Source organism: Sorex fumeus, unplaced genomic scaffold, assembly GCF_029834395.1.
Source record: "Sorex fumeus unplaced genomic scaffold, SorFum_2.1 ptg000063l, whole genome shotgun sequence".
NCBI classification, from domain to species: Eukaryota; Metazoa; Chordata; class Mammalia; order Eulipotyphla; family Soricidae; genus Sorex; species Sorex fumeus.
In genome coordinates, this window is record NW_026606120.1 from 76967310 (window position 1) to 76988365 (window position 21056).

The window sequence follows — 21056 nt, forward strand, 5'->3', positions numbered from 1 at the left end:
TCAGGGCTGACACCTGGTTCAGTGCTCAGGCATTATTCTTGGCTAGGCTGCGGGTGCCAGGGATCAAACCTGAGCTGGCTATATGCAAGACAAACACTCTCCTGCTTATACTATCACTCTGGCCCCAAGAATGCCATTTCTGCTCACTGCCCACACCTGGCCCAGAGCACCTCAAGATTAAATCCTGACAAAGTCCTGCTTCCTGGGTCCCTCCTCCCCCCTCTAGACTGTCTAATTTTATCCATTATTGATATCATGGGGAAACAAACTTTTCTTAATGAAAAAGATGAAGGGTCAGGGCCTTCCCCACCCCTTCCTCTTGCCATTTTCATTATGATTGGCATAGATTGTTTACCCTGAAAAAAACCCCAACAACCTCCAAACTTGGAATTTAAAATCTGAGAATGGTTCAATGCCCAAAAGGAGGGGGAGAGAGAGAGAGAGAGAGAGAGAGAGAGAGAGAGAGAGAGAGAGAGAGAGAGAGAGAGAGAAGAAAAGCACTGCCGTAGAGGCAGGCAGGGGGTGGGAGTTGATGGGAGGGATCCTGGGGACACTGGTGCTGGTGGAAGGATGGGTGTTGGAATACTACACAATCATGAACAACTTTGTAAGGGTCTATCTCACTGTGATTCAATAAAAAAGTTTTAGAAAAATGAGGATGGTTAGTTTATGCTCCAGATTCCTTTATTAACAAAAGAGCCATCTTTTGTTTACAGAACTTGGACTAAGTAATAAGACATAGGTTAGGGAAACGGAAAGCTAACGTTTACAACAGGAAATGAAGACAATGCAGCTCAGGGGAGGCAGGATTTTTTTTTTTTTGCAGTAATTACATTTGCACCCTCACTTTTCAGAAAAACAGAAAGGCAGAAAGGCGCCTCCTTTGCTTTAGATGATTTCTTGCGTTTCTTTTTTCCTTCATTGACATGAGGGCTTCCAAGCCCCGGAGGTCCCACAGGGATCCTCAACCCCCAGGACCCGTGGTCTGTAGAAGGGCCCAAGGATACAGATCTGACCCTCGCCCCATTTCCCACAGTACTCGGGAGCTCCAGGGCCAGTCCCAGGAGTGCAGTGCTCAAGGGCCCCCTGGGAGGCAGCCAGCAATTCCAGGGACCATGTGGTAGCGCGGATGGACCCAGATCAGGTGCTAGACACCACGCCATCTGACTACCACACCATCTCCCTAGTTCCACCTATTTCTCTTCAATATAAAAGAAAAGAGTTCTCTCCTTAGTCCTTCCACCCCTGTTTGTTGTTGAAATGATCTTGGGGGGAAGTTGTGCAGGGCACCAGGCTTGGGGCCTCAGGAAGGTAGGTGCTCTGCCCTGGAGCTCTACCCAGGCCTCTCTCTCTCTCTTTTTTTTCTTTCTTTCCTTCTTTCTCTTTTTTTCTCTTATCTTTCTTCCTTTATCCTTCCTTTCTCTTTCCTCCTTTCTCCTTCCTTTCTTTTCTTTCTTCCTTTCTTTTCTTCTTTCTTTCTTTCTTTCTTCCTTTTTCCTTTCTTTCACTTCCTTCCTTCTCTCTCTCTCTCTCTCTCTCTCTCTCTCTCTCTCTCTCTCTCTCTCTCTCTCGCACTTGGTCTGGTGCACCTATCACCCAGAGCCCCAAGGCTTACACCCAGAGTTAGGGTTCTAACTGGGTGAGGGAGAAAGCCGGGAGCTTTGATTTTTGTTTAGTTTCACTCGTGCAAGAGTTTTCTTTCCTGAGCAGGCAGACCCCATATAGCTCACATGGTACAATAGGCCATCTCTGACGCGGCTCCACACACATGCTCCCCCGACATCACTTTTGGCCTTTCCTGATCATTTTCTGCCACGTCTGTCCTTTTGGGAGGGGGAGGAGGGTTCTTACATGGGAGTGATAAGATCTGCACACCGCAGCGCCAGACTCCCGCTGACCTCCCTCTGCCTCGCCAGCTGACACTAGATACGAGAACCCTGAGGCGGCGGGGGTCTGTGTGACCATCGGTCCTGAGGGTCCCCTGAAGAGCCAGGCAGTTCACCCACAATCTCAACAGATCCTCCCTGGGTAATGGTGTTTGTGGGCACACACGGGAGGGGTGCCAGCTCAGCCCCCAGAGGGAGAGGGATGCTCTTTGTCCCTGTTCATGGCCAGTCCGGGCTCTCGCCCAGCCACCCTGGCCTCACCCCTGCATCCTAAGAACACCTTGCCAACTTTGTCTCAATCATGGGGACATCCGGGGAGCTTGGGGGTGCAGTTCATCAGCGATATCCCTGAACTGATATGGAGGAAGCAGGGGCCCCCGTTGCTACCGTTGGTCAGAATGTCCTCTTCTGGTCAATGTCTGTCCAGAACTTGCTATGTAACAGCCGCCAAAGGCTGAGACAAGGGCTGGTTTCTCATTTGCAGGGGCCGAGCTTCTATTCTCCATCCTCCTTGCACTATTGGTACACTGGGGTTAGGGGGCAACCGAGAGACCTGGAAGTCACCGAAAAGACAATCTCTGGCTGCCAGGCTGCGTGTCTCCTCTCTCTGGGGGCACGTGCCTGGGGGTGACCCCCAGATCCTTCTTCTGCTGGCAGTGGTGTCATTGCGGAGGATGAAGGGAAGGAGGTGTGGGTGATGGCAAGGATTTGCAGAGAAGTGGGGTCTCCACTGGGCAGAGATCTGACTCCACGAGAGCTGTGGGAAGCAAAGTGGCTTCGAGGAGCAATGCTAGAAGGAACCTTCTGGGCTCCCGGAAACACTGGCAAGTTCATCGTCAAGAGTCATTTCAAGATGTAGAGAGGCTGCTCTGAGGAGGCGGGAGAAGAGGGAGAGGGGTTGGGGGGAGGGGAGGGGCTGGAGGGGTGCAGTCCTCGTCTGTTTTTTCCTCTGTGGAGAATCTCACTCTGAACTTGGAGAGGCCGCGGAGTCCCCGTCCTCGGGGTCTTGCTCATGGGGGGAGACAGGCTGACCCCCCTTCACGCGCTTCCACTTCATCCTTCGGTTCTGGAACCACACTTTGACCTGAGGGAGAAAAAGCGAATGAACCAACTCACCTCCAGGTAAGTGGAACCTCATTCCCATATTGATGCTGAATAAGCCAGGAGCAACTCTGGGGACCCGCTCAGAACTCTGGGCACACCTCCTCACACCTCTGAAAGTTCCGGGATGCAGCCCAAAGGGTAGACCCAAGACATCCCACACCACAGACCCTGGGAAGGTTCTAAGTGACTCCCCATTGCCCCGCCCCTCCCAAGGCCCCGCCCCCTACAAGGCCCCGCCCCTACACAGGGCCCTCCCTTTCCAGTACCCACTTCTAGCGGCCCCTATACAACCATGGCTGGACAGAGAATCCATGACCGGCCTCATTCCAGGAATATTTCTGTATTTTTAAAAAATTATTATTATTGTCTTGGGGGCTATGCCCAGCGATGCTTAGGGATTATTCCGGGTTCTGTGCTCAGGAATCACTTCTTGCACTGTTCAGGGAGCCATGTGGGATGCCAGGGTTTGAACCCAGGTCTATCGCATGCCAGGCAAGTGCGCTATTTACTCTGGCCCCACCAGGAATATTTCTAAAGCAGTTTCAGCTTCCAGAGCTCTGGTCTGCATACTTTCCCTTCTGAGTTTATTACTGTGTGCAGGGAGGCCTTAGACTCATAGCCCAGAGTCACAGGGCCAGGAGGTGGTAGAGGCAGTATTTGAATTGAAGCCTTTTGATTCTCCAAATCTAGCACTCTTGCAGAAAGCATGAGCATCTCTAACTGTTATCAATATAATAATGGAGCTGGAGCAATAGTCCAGAGGGAAGGGTATTTGCCTTGCATGTGCCTAACCCGGGTTCAATCCCCAGCATCCCATATGGTACCCTGAAAACCCCCAGGAGTAATTCCTGAGTTCAGAGCCAGGAGTAACCCCCTGAGTATCACTGGCTGTGATCCAAAAAGCCACTGTCCACTGTCCACTGTCCTCCCGTTGTTCACTGATTTGCTTGAACAGGCACCAGTAACATCTCCATTGTGAGACTTGTTGTTACTGTTTTTGGCATATTGAATACGCCACAGGGAGCTTGTCTGGCTCTGCTGTGCGGGCAAGATACTCTCGGTAGCTTGCTGGGCTCTCTGAGAAGGGCGGAGTAATTGAACCCAGGTCGGCAAGGCAAACGCCCTACCCACTATGCTATCACTCCCGCCCCCAAAAAGCCAAAAGAAAAAAAAAAAGAAAAAATTAGTGATATTCAAAATATATATGATGGGGCTGGAGCGATAGCACAGTGGGTAGGGCGTTTGCCTTGCACACGGCCAACCCAGGTTCGATTCCCAGCATCCCATATGGTCCCCTGAGCACCGCCAGGGGCAATTCCTGAGTGCAGAGCCAGGAGTAACCCCTGTGCATCGCCAGGCAGGTGTGACCCAAAAAGCCAAAAAAAAAAAACCCCAAAAAACCAAAGTATATATAATGAGGATGGTAATAAGAATATTAATCACAGTTTCTTGCATGCCAGAGCAAGCAGGTGGGAGGCAATGTTTTTCAGGGTGCTTGAAGGCTGCCTCCTTTTCGAATCACCTGAGAATGTACTAGAAGCATCAAGTTTCCTGCCCTACTCATGACTATGAATGCAGTCTTTGCCACACCAGAATCTTCACTTTATTTGTTTGTTGTTTATTTTGGAATGAGTGCTCTGGGGATACTCCTGGTGGTAGTCAGGGAACCACAGGGTACAGGGATTCCTGCAATGTGAAGCATGGGTTCCTGGCCCATTGAGTTATCTCTGTGGCCTGGAACTCTGCATTTTATTTATTTGCAATTTTGTTTGGGGGGAGGGTTGCACTTGGCAGTGCTCAAGGGTCATTCCTGGAAATGCTCAAGGGACTATGTGGTGCTGAGAATGAACCGCGGTTGGTCTTATGCAAGATAAGTGTCTCACACTCAAAAGACACTCTAATTTGGGAATAGCCAGATCAGAAGGGCTGATGCTGGCTGAGTGTTTGAATCCCCTGGGGGACCTTGAGAATCCTGGGCATCAGACTCCACCCCAGACCAATGAAAGCCAATTCCTGAGGGCAGTACCCAGACACCAGAGTGTGCAAATCTCAACCACAGCAGAAGAATGGAACCAGTGGACCGTAACAGAGGGAAGAGAGAAAGAAGATTTGGGGAGGAGGAGTTGGGGTGGGGGAGGGCGGGAAAGGAGGCCCCTGGGCCACACCTGCCGCTCAGAGAGATCCAGGTTGACGGCGATCTCGTATCTCCGGAGCCGGGTCAGGTAGTTGTGATGAGCGAACTCGGCCTCCAGCTCCCGCAGCTGCTCCTTGGTGAAGGCCGTCCTCTCCTTGCGGGCCTTGCTGCCACCCTCCGGCTTCCCTCGGGGCTCCTGGTTGTCTGGGGGAGAGAAAGTCCCAGACACGAAGAGGTGAGTGACCTCACCAGCAGGGCAGCCTCTACCTCTGTCTGTGTTGGAGCAGGGGTCACTCCTGGTGGGGCTCAGGGAACTGTGTGGTGTCAGGGATCAATTCCAAGCCTCTTGCACTGCGTAGAGCATGCCCATGCTCCAGCCCTTTCTCAGGCACAGCCCCTTAATAACCAAGGATGGGCCCAGATAGACAGGACAGAGGCTAAGAAGCTAGCCTGGCAGAAGGCTGGCCTGGGTTTTTACCCCCAGCACTCCGTATGGTCCCCCAAGTCTGCCAGGAGTGATCCCTGAGCACAAAGTCAGGAGTAAGCTCTGTGCACCGCTGGGTGTGGCCCCAAAACCACCACCACCACTACCCCCCCCAAATAAAACAAAAAACAAAGGATGATAAGAAAGAATCCACATGGTCCCAATATTATTTCTTCTAGGGACTCAATCCCTTGAAAATTAGGGAATATTTTCCTTTGGCTCTCAACTTCAGGTCCCCCCGTTTTTGTCTTCTCGGAGCAGGAGAAGCTGTCCTTGGCTGAGGCGATCTCTACTATCCAGTCCCCTCCCCCTTGGGCTTTAGCTGGGAGCAGCGGGGTGAGATGCTCCACATAGACACAGCCACCCCAGCACTGTTCACAGGAGCCCACCTACTCTGTAGGTCTGGGGTGAGGCAGACACAGGACTTGCACCTCTGACACCAAGCAGTCACAACCCCCCCCCCCAGAGCTGTAGGGGTTCCCAAGCACTGCCCCTGACCCTCCTCCTCTCAGCCAGGTGAATCCAGTATTGGCTTTGTTCTACGCATCAGAAACCCGAGCACTGAGCTGCTAAGCAAATGGTCCACGTTCATGACGATGGTTCATCTGCAGATGCAACAGGGGAATTCAGGCCGCAGGACTCACTGCACCCAGAAACTCATGGCGGAGCCTTTACAGACTCCCAAGTGTCCCAGCAATGAAAGGGACAAATGGGGGCTGGAGCGACAGTGCAGCAGGGGAGAACACTTGCACGCAGCCAACCCAGTTCAATACCTGGCATCCCATATGCTCCTCTGAGCACACCAGGAGTGATCCCTGAGTGGAGAGCCAGGGTGAGCCCTGAGCATTGTCGGATGTGGCCCTCAAACCAAAACAAGCCAGAAAAGGGACAAAGGGATGATGTGGTTATCCCCGAGGCAAGGCGGGAGGTGCCCACCCTCCAGAACCTTACCCCGGAAGAGGGAGCAGCACCTCCTATGGTGCCACCTCTGCCTTCCTGTCCCGCTAGACTGGATTCTCTCTTGGATTCTGCCTTGTCCCTTCTGGCGGGGAGTAGAGCAGGACTCCAGCCCCGGGTTGAGTGTGAGTGGGGAGAAGGTCCTGGGGTAAGGGGTGGGGGGTGGGGAGAGTGAGCCTCTGAGGGAGCCTTCCAGACCATTGGGGGTAGCCTGGGGAGAGTCCTTCTGGCATGCCCCCCTCCCCCCCAAGATCTAGGTGGGAACTCTGGTCCTCCAGACCCTTCTAGTACTTTTCACCCAACCAGAGCCCCCACCCTGTCCCCTGCCCCAGAGTTTCAGGTTTCTCATGCTGCCTGCTGCACAGCCTTTGGGGTGCTCACGCCCCAGGACCGGAGGATGAAGCCCTGAATAGAGGAGGAGCCACCTCCAGTCATCACTAACCCGATGCTCAAGCACTGGGGAGCGTGGTGTGCTCACTTGGAGACCCATGCGCGGTTCTGGGTCATTGCTTAAGGGGAACGTTTTTTGGGGCAGGAAAGGGCATGAGGTCTGGGCTGGGTAAGGCAGTCGTGAGTCCCTACCTTGATCACCAGGGTAGGGAGGGTGAGGCCGGGGAAGACGGACCTCCACATTTCCCAGCTCTCCCTTTGCTAGCCCAGAGGGGTGGACAGGGTGGGGTGGGGGTGGGGGTGGGGGGCAGGTGGGAGGTGTCACAGCCCTGTGGCTGAATCCTGGCTCTGGTTTGAGAGAAGCCACTTCATCTTTCCCAGCTTCAGCCAGTGGCCAGATCCAGAAACTGGAGGGAGATACAGCCTGCTGCCCACATGGGTCACTGAGAAGGCGAGTTACCTGCAGGAACCCCAGTGCATGAGATACTCGTTCTTCCAATTCTGCAACTGCCTGGAGTGCTTCGCTAGCGATAATTCTATTCACAGTCCTTCCCAAATCTCTCAGCCCTCTCTGGCTGCTGGACCTCGTCTGTGGGCTATCCACAAAGCCTCCAGTTTGCTGAGGAGGAATCAACCTCAGAGTTGCTGGGAGCAGGGGCAACTTGGAGGCAGACAACTGAGCTCAAATCCAGACCCACCTGACCAGGGGAGCGCGAGCTGCCCGCCTGGTGCCACTTCTCTGCCTTGCATCTGTGTGCCAGCCAGGGAGTTCTGTAGCTCTGCCCATCCCAGCCACCTGTGTCCTTGCATCCCCTCCTGTATGACGCCACACACTCTCTCCCCCCTCCCTCTGCCTACGTCTGGGGCGAGGTTTCTGTGGAAACCCAAAAACCCTCCCTTCTCCCCACAGTGGGAGCTGCAGCGAGACCAAAGAGGGGGTTTGGGCAGGCTTGGGCAGTGCCAGGCTTTGCTTGTGTTTATAAATCCCAGATGTCACCCTCAGTGGCCCCCAGAGGAAGGGGGACTTGGGGCCCAGGCCCTACCCTGCTGCCCCAGGTTCAGGACAAAGGGGGAAAGTCTGGGGGCTCCAAAAAGGGAGTCCAGGCCAGAGGTCAGCCCCTTAGAAAGCAGGGAGATTCTGCCACAGGGTTTGGTCCCTGGTGCCCTGATTGATTCAAGCTGCAGGCAGGGGTGAGGGAATAGGTCGGCACCTGAGCTCCCGGCCTGGCCAGGAGTGGGGAAGGGCTGGCCGGGCTGCGGTGCTGCTCTGCTGACTTTCATGACTGGGAGTTCTTTGAAGCCCGATTTCTCAGAAGCTGTGCAGGACCCCGGGGGCTTGGGGCAACAGTTTTTGTTCAGAACAGACCGAGCAGACTCTGGCCCAGGGCTCCTGCTCTGGCCCGAGTACAGATACTGTCATGGTCTGGGGTTCAACTTGGGGGCTCCGATCTCTGCCTCTGGGAGGAGGAACAGGACTCTGGCTGGGAGGGAGGGGACATTGGAGGGACAGAATCCCTCCCTCCATGTCCGCCACTCTCGGTCCTCAGGCTTCTCCAGCCTCTGCATAGCCCCAGTCGGGGGTCAGGGCAGGCTGGCCGGCTGGTGGCAGGTTGCAAAGGGTCCCTCTGGGCTGGGGTCTCTGCCTCACCAGGCTTTGAGCCCAGGACGCCTAGAACGCTGTCCACGCCCGGAGCTCTGGATCTGGGTTTAGGGGTTTTGGGGGTTTCCGAGTGCAGGATGTGGTTTCTACACTCTGGGGTCCCATTCACAGCAGCCCTGGGGTTCCTTCTAGAGTCTGTGTTTGGAGGTGCCTCAGACTCAGCTGGCTCTGTGTCACAGAGCCCAGAAGTCCTGGACATAAGCCAGGTGTCTGCCAGTTTATCACGAGTTTGGGGTGTGCCCCTACCCCTGTGTCTTCCTGGCTGCAGCCCAGCAGGGATCTGGGTGTGGGGACAGGTGTGCTGGCCTGCTGCTCAGTATCCTGCAGGGGCCAGGGGATGGGGAGACGATGGCCAGCTGGCCAGGAGCGCTTCCACTGGAAAGGCCCCCTCCCTGCTTTTAGGGACTCATTCCTAGCTCTTCTCCCCTGCCCCCCCTCTTGTGGGTGAAGGATAAGAAAGCAGGGTCTGCTGGGGGCCAGAACTAGGCCCTGTCTGGGTGGGAAACGTCTAGTGGTAAGGTACACCAGGCGGATAAACTTGGGGGTCCTTCTGAGAGGCTCTGCTGATCGAAGGGTCTTGGCAATCGGAGCATCTTTATAGGGGGTGTCTCCCAGGCGGTTCTCAGGAGGTCTGGGGGTGGGGAGAGGGTATCCTCTGGTTCCCCCCTGCAGGGCATGAATTCTGCCCCCATGAGTTATGGCTCCAGCCCTTGGATATGGCAACATGGGAGAGACAGGGGCTTTGCAAGGTATTAGGGTGAGATGAGGCCGTTGAGGGTGGGGGAAGAGTCCAATCTGATTGGTGACTTTGTAAGATGAGGAGATAGGTCACACAGATCCCCAAGGTTGTGTTTCACGAAGGAAAGACCAGGTGAGGACACTACAGGCCAAGAGGAGAAGCTGACCGAGAGACCAAACCTGCCATCTTTATCTTGAACTTGGAACCCTCGGAGCTGTGAGCAAAGAAACTCATTAAAATGAGCTGGAGCAATCGTACAGTGGGTAAATTCCTTGCCTTATATGTGGCTGACCCAGGTTCGATCCCAGCATCCCAGATGGTCCCCCAAGCCCTGCCGGGAGTAATCCCTGAGCATGGAGCCAGGAGTGACCCTAAAAGGAGAAGAAAGAAAGAAAGAAAGAAAGAAAGAAAGAAAGAAAGAAAGAAAGAAAGAAGGAAGGAAGGAAGGAAGGAAGGAAGGAAGGAAGGAAGGAAGGAAAGAAGAAAGAGAGAGAGAGAAAGAGAGAGGAAGGAAGGAAGGAAGGAAGGAAGGAAGGAAGGAAGGAAGGAAGGAAGGAAGGAAATTAGCAGCCTGATTCCAGTCCAGGAGTAGAACCCTCCCTCCCCTGGCCCCCAGAAAAGAAAACAAGGCCAGGATGGGTGCTTGGCAGGGCTAGCCCATAGGGGTCCTCTGCAAATGGAAAGAAAAGAAACTGCCCCTTCCTCCAGACTGGGGAACTTGGCCGCATGTGACCACTTAGCCCTCTAGCTGCTAACCTGTGGCAGTCCCTGAACTGCTGTTTATTTCCCACCATGGTGACTCTGGTTCTTGGGGCCTATCCCCGTGGCCCGTGGGGATTCCGCAGAGATAGACCAGCCGCATGTGTCTGTTGATGTGTCTTTTCGACCCCTCTACACACCCTGGCCTGGGGCTGGTTTTTATCACCGAAGTCTGATTCGATGCACACTTTTTTTCACGAGTGAGATTGTAAACGTCCTGATGCATTTCACAGAAGCACATCACACATGGTAGAAACTCTCAGGCCAGGGGAAGTTACTCCAAATAAATGAAGGAATGCCACATGGCAATAGAGGTCGTTGACCGGACACTGGTGAAACTTTTCCCACGTGAAAATATTTCAGCCAGTGCCAGGGAGATGGCACAGGTGGATCAGATATCATTCCCTCCTGTCAGACACTTTAAAGACAAAGGCCGTGTGCATCTGTCACTCCGAAAGCAAGGCCAACTATGGTTTGATGTTAGAATGGAGATATAAGCAAGGCACACTCATGTGCCAAGAAAGGATTCTTGGGGCCAGACTGATAATACAACATGTAGGGCATTTGCTTTGTACCAGCTGACACAAGTTCAATTCCCCGCACCCCATATGGTGCCCTGAACCCCACCAGGAGCAGTCCGTGAGCACAGAGCCAGGAATAAGTCGTGAGTGCCGCCAGGTGTGGCCCAGAAACCAAAAACAAACAAACAAACAAAAGGATTCTTGAACACTGAACAGACTAAGAATACAAGAAAATTTCTTTTGTATATTAGAAGTCTAGGTAGCAAAGTCCATAGTTAATATCATACTTGATAGTGAAAAAGTGAAATCTGGGCTGGACTGATAGTCCAATGGTTAGGGCACTAGCCTTGCACACAGCCAACCTGCATTCAATCCCCAGCACTCCATATGGTTTCCAGAGCCCACCAGGAGTCATCTTGGAGTGTAAAGCTGGGAGGCAGCCGTGAGCACCACCAAGTGTGGCCCATAACCCGAGAGGGAGAGAGAGAGAGAAAGAGAGAGAGAGAGAGAGAGAGAGAGAGAGCGCTTTTAAATCTTTCCCTTTAAGGCCAAAAAATAGGCAAGAATGCCCACTCTACACAATACTGGAAGTCCTCATGAGAGCACAGGCAAGGTGGCAGGGGATGGGGTGCTTCTAGATCAAAAAGAAAAAAATAAAATCATCTCTGCTCATAGATGATAAGATAATGCATGAGGTAAACCTAAAGACTTCATAAGAAAACTTTTGGAACAAATCAATAAGTTCAGAAAAGTTTCAAGTTATAGAATCACCACCCAAAAAATCAGTTGTTGGGGCTGGAGCGATAGCACAACGGGTAGGGTGTTTGCCTTGCATATGGCCGACCCGGGCTCGATTCCCAGCATCCCATGTGGTTCTCTGAGCACTGCCAGGAGTAATTCCTGAGTGCATGAGCCAGGAGTAACCCCTGTGCATTGCCGGGTGTGACCCAAAATGGATAAAAAAATCAGTTGTTTTAATACACTAATAATAATCTGAAAGAGAAATTAAGAAAAAAAATCCCATTTGTTGAGCATCAAAAAGAACTATTTGATCAAAAAAGCATCAACTATTTAGTAACAAACTTAACTGAAAAGGCAAAAGGCTGGCATACTAAAAATTGGAAAGTGTTGCTGAAATAAATTAAAAGCATAAATAAAAAGATATACAGTGTTTAGAGACCAGAAGATAAATATTTTTTATAAACTCATACAAAGTGATCTACAAATTTAATGCAATTCCTATCAAAATCCTCTTGTCATTTTCCCCAATAAATGATGCTAAAATTTGTATGGAATCTCAATAAATTTTGAAGTGTCAAACAATCTAGACCAAAAAATAAAGTTGGTGGGGCCGTAGCGATAGCATATCGGGTAGGGCGTTTGCCTTGCACGCGACTGACCCGGGTTCGATCCTTGGCATCCCATATGGTTCCCCCAGCACCGCCAGGAGTAATTCCTGAGTGCAGAGCCAGATGCTCAGACCTCTGAGCATCGCTGGGTGTGACCCAAAAGGCAAAAAAAAAAATGTTGGCAGTCTTATACTAATTGATTTTAAAAAAACTAGTACAAAGCTACAGTAATCAAAATATTAAAGTACTATTAGACAGATGAAGGAGTAGCCTGGAAAGTTCAGAAGTGAACTCTCACATCTATGGTAAACTTATCTTAAAATAAGTTAATAACCTAAGCATAAAACCTACAACTGAGAAGACCTATAACTCTTAGAAGAAACTATGGAGGAGAAAAGCTTCATGACAATAATGTTAAGTTGGAGAATGATGTGCTAGCTATGACACAAACAATGCTGGCAATAAAAGCAAAAACAGACAACTAGGATCACATAACTTAAAAAGTTCTATGCAAAAAAACTGAAACAATGAACAGAATGAAAAGGCTATGTATAGAATAGGAGAAAATATTTGCAAACCATATATCTGACAAGGAGTTAATACCTAATATATAAAGAACTTCTTGGGGCCGGAGTGATAGTACAGCAGGTAGGGTGTTTGCCTTGCATGTGGCCGACCTGGGTTCAATCCCCAGCATCCCATATGGTCCCCCAAGCACCGCCAGGAGTAATTCCTGAGTTCAGAGCCAAAGTAATCCCTGAGCATCGCCTGGTGTGACCCAGAAAAGTTAAAGAAAGAAAGAAGGAAAGAAAGAAGGAAGGAAAGAAGGAAGGAAGGAAGGAAGGAAGGAAAGAAAGAAAGAAAGAAAGAAAGAAAGAAAGAAAGGAGTTCTCCCGCCAGTCAATGACAAAAATCAAACAACCCAATTAAACAATGGTCAAAGAACTTGACTAGACATTTCTTTAAAAAAAGTAACATATGAAAAGTTATTTAACCTTACCAAGCATTAAGAAAATGCATATCAAAACCATATTGATATATCACCTCACATTCATTAGACTGGCCCCATCTAGAATGAAAACAAAACCATGGTGAATAGTGAAGATGTAGGAAAAACCAAAGTCATGTGGATTGTTGGTGAGATTATAAAATCAACTACTTAGAAAAAAAAAGAAAATTAAAAATAAAATAAAATCATCTACTTAAAAAACATGGAGTTTCCTAAAAAAAAAAAAAATAATAATTCCCAAACTAGAATTCTCATACGACCTAGCAACCCAAAAACAAGAATTCCCATATGATCAAGCAACAATGCTTTTGGGTACATGTTCAAAGTAATTTAAGTTAGGATCTCAAAGAGATATTTGCACGACAATTTTTTGCGGAATTACTCACACAAGCTAAGAGGCAAGTAACCCACGTTTTTATCAGCAGATGAATGCATAAAGAAAACATGGCATATTGACACAATAGGATCTTATTTAGCTTTAAAAAAGAAAGCAATTCTGTTACACAACTCAGATGAAACTCAAGAACATTATTTGAAGTGAAGTAGGTCAGTTAAAAAAAAAAGACATGATTGAGGGCTGGAGCGATAGTACAGAGGGTAGGGCGTTTGCCTTGCACGAGGCCGACCCGGGTTTGATTCCCATCATCCCATATGGTCCCCTGAGCACTGCCAGGAGTAATTCCTGAGTACAGAGCCAGGAGTAACCCTTGTGCATCGCCGGGTGTGACCCAAAAAGCGAAAAAAAAAAAAAAAGAAAGACATGATTGGGGCTAAAACAATAGTACAGCAAGGCGGGGTGGGGGGTGGAATTTGTTTTACATGTGGCCGACCTGGGTTTAATCCCCAGCATGCCATATAGTCCTCTGAGCACCTCCAGGAGTAATTCCTGAATGCTGAGCCAGGAGTAAATCCTGAGCATTGTCAGGTGTGACCCAAAAAGGCAAGAGAAAAAAAAAAGACCAAAAGACACGATTCCACTTTATATGAAATACCAAAAGCTGTCAAACTCTTAGAAATGGAAAGTCAAACACTGGTTAGTAGACCCAGGCCTGAGAAAGGGAAGTTATTATTCAGCGGATATGCAGGTTCAATTTTGCAAGATGAAAGAGTTCTCAATCAATTGAACAATAATGTGCATGGTTAACTGTCGTCCACACTCCACAATGGCTACAACGATATATTTGTGGCCTAATTTGGACCCAGGAGATTTCCAATACAAATTGCCCATGAAAGGTATCTCAAGAGAACTCCTACAGGAAGTGAGAGAAGTGGAGAGAAGGCACTTGCTTTTCACACAGCCAGCTCTGATCAGTCCCCATGCCATATGTTTGTGGCCTCCCCCAGCATCACCAGGAGTGACCAGGAAGAAGCCCTGAGCACTAATGAGTATGGTCCCTATGACCCCCAAAGTGAAGTTAGGTGTAATATCCATAAGATCAGTACAGTCTAGGGTAAGTCCTCTGATATCCTGATGTGAAATTTCTTTTTTTTTAAATTTTTAATTGGGGTCATTCGTGGTAGTGCTTGAAGACTACTCCCCGCTCTTTGCTCAGGGGCTGTTCCTGGCAGTGCTCAAGAGGTCCGTGCAGTGCTGGGGAATGACCCTGGGCCTGCTGCATGTAACACTTACGCCCAGCCTGCTGAGTCATTTCTCTGGTTAAATTTTTTTTCTTTTTGGGATATACCCAGTGATGGTCAGGGGTTACTCATGGCTCTGCACTCAGGAATTACTCCTGGCTGTGCTTGGGGGACCATATGGGATGCTGGGAATCAAACCTGGGTCGGCCACATGCAAGGCAAACACTCTACCCGCTGTACTATCACTCCAACCAGCACTCTGGTTCAAAACTTAATCGTAGCTTTCGCTGAGCTGAAGTTCTGTGCAAGTGGAGTCAGATATTCATAGAAAGAGAGCAAGGATTTTTGGAGGGGGCAGCTATCAAGCTGGATGTTAAATAAGTAGGGCTGGGCCCAAGCAATTGTACAAAGGGGAGGGCATTTACCTTGCACACAATTTACCTGGGTTTGATACCTTGAGCACCACCAGGAGTAATTCTTGAGTGCAGAGCTAGGAGTAACCCCCGAGCATCACCAAATATGACCCAAAAATCCAACAATAAATAAATAAACAAATAAATAAATAAATAAGTACCCAGCAATACCACTTCTGGGAACACACAACAGAAACACCCTCTGCACTCCTATGTTCATTGCAGCACTATTCACCATAGCCAGAATGTGGAAACAACCTGAGTGCCCAAGAACAGATGAATGGATAAAGAAACTATGGCACATCTACACAATGAAATACTATGCAGCTGTTAGAAAAAATGAAGTCAAGAATTTTGTCTATAAATGAATGGACACAAAGAGTGTTGTGTTGAGTGAAAACGAGTCAGAAGGAGAGGGGTCTACAACTGTACATCATGGTGTTTCACTAATAAAATTTTTAAAAAAGGAGAGGGACAGTTATAAAAATGATTGTATTCATTTATGGTACATAAAAATAGATACAGTAGAAGACTAATATCCATGGCCAGGGAAAAACAGGGGTCAGGAGGACTGGTCAATGATTGGAACCAACCACAAATGTGTGTGGGGCTGAGGGTAGGTAAGATAGAGAAGAGACCAGGATGAAAATAATAGCTGGGAATGTTTACACTGAAGGCTCAAAGCAGGTAAAGCAATATTCTTGATAAACTTTCAGTATCAATATTGCAAACCACAGTGCCAAAAAGGAGAGAGAAGAAAAGCGCCTTCCATAGAGGCAGGTCGGGAGTGGGGTGTGGGGAGTGATGGGAGGGAACCAGGGGACACTGGTGCTGGGAAATATACACTGGTGGAGGGATGGGTCTTGGAATATTTTATGACTAAAATTCAATCATGAACAGCTTTGTAAGGATCTATCTCACAGTGAGTCAATTAAAAGTTAAAGAAAAAAAAACAAAATAAAATAAAATAAGTAGGGGAGAACAGGAGGGAAACCAGTGACATAGGTGGAAGGTAGTGGACACCAGTGAAGGGATTGGTGTTGAATCATTGTACGCCTGAAACTCCATCACAAGTATCTCTGTAACTTTGTGATTCAAGGTGATTCAATAAAAAAAAAATTCATTTTAAAAAATTTGTTTTAAAAAGCAAACTACAATAAGTAGGGGACCAGAGAGATCGTTCAAAAACTAGAGGACAGGCTTTGCATGTGGAAGGCCTGGGGTCTATCCCTGAGCACCACCACCAGGAAGGACCCCTGAGCACCTAGCCAGGACAAGCCTGTGAGCACCGCTAGGTATAACCCCAGCCCCCCAAAAGTAAAATAAAATAAGTAGGACTTCAGGCAGCAAAGACTTGGGGGCAGGGAAGAAGTATCTGAGCAACGTGGTGGTCAGAGGAGAGAAAGGGAGTGTGGCTGGTGGTCGGTGCAGGTGGTCGTGGGCACCTGTTGGGTAGGATGAGGTGGGAAGTGCGGAAGGGGCCGGGGGACCGGTTTGTGGAAGGGAAGATTCTCAATGGGACCCATGAAAGGCAGATTCTGCAGGAGAGAAACCTGGCAGGCAGGGGGACCTCCTGAAGAGGCACAGGAGAGCCCAGGGCAAATGGGACAAAGGTGTCTGCTGGGGAAGGGCGAGGAGGGAAGAGCACAGCACAGCGGCCCGCCGTGGGCAGAGAAAACAGATGGACAGATTCCCCTGCGATCAGCCAGGACGATCATATGCGACCTTCCCTTGAACCCCGCCAGGAAATCACCAAGAAATCCTTCCTTCCCATAAATCAACAGCGACCACGGTAGCCACCGACAGATTGGGGGCAAACAAAGTGGCCTCACAGCTGTCCCTGCCGGCAGGGGGCTTTTATACCCACCGGCCCCGCCGCTGGAGGAACATAACATCCCCCTCTGGTCTCCTAAATCAGTTTTGTGTTGTGAGCCAACAGAAGATCTCGGGGTGGGGGAGGGCCAGCACCCCCACCCCCTCCAGACCTTCCCTCCGCCACCACCTTTCCTGACTATTTTCTTGAGTGAATCAGTTCCAGCTTGCAGTGGGAGCCCACAGGGAGTGATTGGAAGTGGCAGGGGAAGCAGATTGCTGAGCACAGAAGGTTCTGGTGAAACTTACTTTTTCGGTAGCTTTCTAGTTCCAGGGGCTGCTCGGCCAGTCACTGTGGGATGCAATCAATTTGGGGGGCTCTGCAGGGCCCAACTCACCCCCTCCCTCCCACCCAGACCTCTCCGTTCCCAACTCTTAACGGATGATAACTGGATTTTAGAACCGATAACGACTGCAAGAACTTCCCGCGTCCTATCCCAGACTCGGGAATTTTGCCGACAGTATATTTAAACTCTTCGATTCCCCCGGCCCCGTAAAGGTGCTCTAAATCACAGAGTCACACTCGTGTTTAAAAGCAAGAAAGGGAAGTTTGGGCCTAATAGTATTAGCAGTTGCTGTGTATACGGAACTCACGGGCAAGGCACAAGGGTTAATCTTGGGGTAGCTGCATTTAACCTTCACAGCGACCCTGTGAGAAGGTGCCGTAGTTATGGTCCATTTTACAACTGGAGAAACAGCCACCAGGAGGTTAAGAACTTTCCCGAAGCTGTTGTGCTAACGTGTGAACGTGTGTGCCTAGCTCTGAAGCCTGTGGGAAATGCATTTCAAATCAAAGCTCCTTTGCCTTCCAGAGAGAGGAGTCTCATTTACCTTCCAGAGAGGGGAGTCGGGGAGAGAGGGGCACCCTGATTAAGAGCAGAATACCAGGGGGATCCCAGATATCAAGGGAAATACTAATTCCGTGCAATGTTTTTAAAAATCAAGATAAGTAGGGCTGGAGAGATAGGCTACGGTTAATGCGTTTACCTTGCAAGCATCTGGGTTTGATAACAGGCACCACATAGGGTCCCCCAACCTCCCTACCTTGAGCGGTGGTCCCTGAGTGTAGAGCCAGGAGGAAGCCCTGAGTACATCTGGGTATAAGCCCCCAAACACCTCAACCCCCCAAAAAATAAATCAAGGTAAATTAAAAAAAAAAAACAAGAAAGAGAAGTCTCCTGTGATCAAAATATCAAAAACTGAAATAGAAAATCTAGCAGGGATTGGGGAAAAAAGGTCATTTCCTGTGAACCCAATTCAGGGTTCCTGGAGCAGGTCCTGAGCTTGGCTCCTGGGTCTGGCCTCTGCTCCGGCCCCCTGAAGCCCGCCTTTCCCACCCTCAAGTTCCAGCAGCAAAATCCAGAGACCTGGCCCCAGAGACTTCCCTGCTGGGCAGAGAGTGGGGACTTGGACCAGCGTGATCTAATGAAACTCATCCCAAACCCTCCTGCCGGGGATCAATGCCGGGGCTGCTGCTCATTGGGAACCTTGCTGGCGCTAGGGCGCCTCCTGGCAGCATCCCCTGGCAGAACGGCACCCCACAGAGTGCGGCGAGGACGAGTGCTCAGGTGGGTCGGGCAGCTCTGGAGCATGTCAGCTCACTCCCCAGGGCAGGCTGTGAGCCACTACCCAGCAGGAAGAACGGCATCTGGTTGTGCTGAAAAACGGAAGGATTTTGCTCCCGCCCTTGGCTTGGCTTGGCCCATTTCTCCCCAATGCCCTTGGCTCCTATTTCCCTGGAAAGTGGCAGGATGCAGCCATGGGACATGTGGGCAGAAGCAGGGGCCGGGGGGGGGGGTGCGCTACCGTGGCAGGCGCCAGGGAGGGGAGCGCACTGCCGTGAGGCACCAAGCCAACTTCTGAGCACTCCGTGAAGAGGAGAAGCCAAAAGTCCCATCCTCAGCCACTAGTCTCCGACCAGGGCTAGGAATAGCTCGGGAATGAACAGGCCAGGGCTTAAAGGGCCCTCCCTGGAGCAGCCTGGGGGGCAGTGGTCACTGTCATCCCTTACCAATGCCTTGGGCTTCTCCGAGCAGAGACTGAGAATTGCAAAGTGAGCCCCTCACCTGAAATCAACAGAACTCTGGAATTCAAGGGGCTGGAGCAATAGTACAGCGGGTAAGGCATTTGCCTGGCACACACTCGACCCAGGTTGGCTCCCTGGCATCCCATGAGGTCCCTTGAGCCCGACAAGGAGTGATCCATGAGGCAGAACCAGGAATAAACCCTGAGCACTGCTGGGTGTGACCCAAAAGCAAAAACAACCAAAAAAAAGGAAGTCTGGGGTTCAAGCTCCCTTCCTGGGGGGATTAAGTGGTCTGGGTTTGCCTGGGGTTGAGGGATTTTCTGGGTCATTGAACTTTTGAGGCTAAAACTGGAAGTATTAGGGTCAGTTGAGATGGGCCAGTCACTTTTTTGGAGGGACTCCTTGCTAGCAAACTCCCCGTTTCTCCTTTCCACGTGGGAAGGACAGAGATACGGTAAGACCTGCTGGACCAAACCCACAAATTGGTTGCACCTCAAAGGTCTGATGTTTGCCTGCACCCAGCACCTCCCCCCCGCCCCCCGCCCCAAACGACAGCACAGCCGTGGGACACTCCACAGCAGTCTCCATGGAGGCAGATCCGTTCCTCACACCCGCGCCCCCTCTGCTCCCAAGAGTGAAGCCCAGAGTGCTCTGAGGCTGACTGGCACTTTCGTTCTCTCCTGCCCACGAGTAGCTTCTTAGGAAAGTCTTCTGCAGGTTCAGACAGATCTATCCCAAGGTGATCATTGGGAGGGCGTGTAGCAGGTCAGTGGGGTAGGGGGCATGATGGGCACTGCCTCATACCAGGCAGGGTGGGCACAGAGAACCAGACAACGTGCAGAGTCAGGGGAAACCCAGGTGGGCCCCGTGGGGGAGGTGTCAGACTTCACCTCATCCTCTGCCTCCTCTGCGGCTTTCCCTGCGCGCTAGGTCTTGGGCTGGCTGCTTTCCCTCAAGATCAGTGATTCTTCAGGAGGGCTGGTGGTGGGGGGGGCTTTCCCTGGGCTCACCCAGCCTTAGTTACTCTGAGCCTGGGCCCAGCAGGGAAAACCCGGGGGGCAACCATTGCCATCATTGCCTGCGCTCCCCGCCCTGACCTAAGCCCTCTTCTCTGTCTCCTGGAGAAGAGGGTCCCGGCTCTGCCTGCCTAAGGGGGAGCCCCCTCAAACCTGATTCATTCTTTGGCTGGTGCTACCTTCCCAGGGCCCAGAAGTGTGGGGGACGCGGACATCGCTAGAGAATTCTAGAACTCGGAGAAGAAACCCCCAAAGGGTAACCTGGCCTTTGAGTAGGTTAAATAATATTTGCTCTATACAGCGAGGTTCAGAGAGGGCAAGCAACCCCCCTGAGGTCACACAGGAAAGGAACAGTCCAGTGCTCCTCCGCCACCTACCTGAACTCTCCTTCTTCCTCCTGGTTGCCTTCTTCTCCGTCTCACTGCTAGTGCTCCCAGGGCCCTCGTAGTCCTCACCAGCGGCTCCCATGGCGTCTACCAGGCTGGGGCTGCTGGCCCCCATGTCCCGGGAGCCGCCAGTAGGACCTGGGGGGAGCTTGCGTGGGGCCTCAGAAACGGGGAAGTGCTGCGGGAAGGCTGGGTGCTGCTCAGCAAAGAGGTGCTCCTCCTGGGGTAAGCTGTGTGGGGTGGCCGCGAGGCAGGAGGCCGAGAAGTCAGGGTACGCTGCTGTCGCCGCCGCTGGGAAATCTGGTTTCTGGTGGAAGGAGAAGGGGGTTGGCGGGTAGTGGGGGAGTCCTGAGGTCCCGCCGCCTTCCACGTGGGGGTTGCGGAGGCAGCCCCAGACGGGGGCCGGGGGGTGGGCGCTCCGCATGCAGCTGCTGGCCATGGGATCCATCTGCTGTCCGCCGTGGCCCTGGTCTCGGCAGAGGTTTGAGTCTTAAACTTTTTTTGGATTCAATATTTTTTTAATGCAAAAAAAAAAATTAAATAGGAAGGAAAAATGTTCAATAGAAAATTCACCCCAGACACCAAAACAAAAACCCCAACTAACGCCTGTCCTTAGAGTCAGCACACGTGGGGCCGGTCACACAGCTGCGTGTGCGCACGCCTACGGGGGTGCTCCTGGGTCCTGTCCCCCAACACACTCAGTGGGGGCCCCTGTACGTGTATTTGTCGCCAATGACACTAGACATTGTCACCGTCCCCAGCCCAGAGGCACC

General features: G+C 51.0%; 1 protein-coding gene across 2 annotated transcripts; it reads right to left on the bottom strand.

Annotated features, from left to right (window-relative positions):
• Positions 1–2175: 2175 nt before the first annotated feature.
• MEOX1 (mesenchyme homeobox 1) lies at positions 2176–20731 on the bottom strand. 2 transcript variants are annotated; one of them, XM_056126837.1, is made up of 3 exons: positions 20275–20731; positions 5156–5328; positions 2176–2970 (listed from the first exon to the last, which is right to left on the bottom strand). In XM_056126837.1, the coding sequence occupies exons 1-3, from the start codon at positions 20729–20731 to the stop codon at positions 2848–2850; spliced, it is 753 nt and encodes a 250-aa protein (XP_055982812.1). In that variant the 3' UTR covers positions 2176–2847. The 2 variants fall into 2 exon arrangements, with proteins under 2 accessions (XP_055982812.1, XP_055982813.1); XM_056126838.1 differs by lacking the exon at positions 5156–5328 and having other exon boundaries at positions 2801–2970.
• Between the last annotated feature and the right edge of the window lie 325 nt (positions 20732–21056).

What these genes read in the sequence shown, in the direction of transcription:
- MEOX1 (XM_056126837.1), bottom strand. Translation starts at nt 20,731, where the DNA reads ATGGATCCCATGGCCAGCAGCTGCATGCGGAGCGCCCACCCCCCGGCC. An exon ending in GAGGAAGAAGGAGAGTTCAG is followed by an intron (nt 5,329 to 20,274) that starts GTAGGTGGCGGA and finishes TCTCTCCCCCAG; the next exon opens with ACAACCAGGAGCCCCGAGGG. An exon ending in TGGATCTCTCTGAGCGGCAG is followed by an intron (nt 2,971 to 5,155) that starts GTGTGGCCCAGG and finishes TTTCTCCCTCAG; the next exon opens with GTCAAAGTGTGGTTCCAGAA.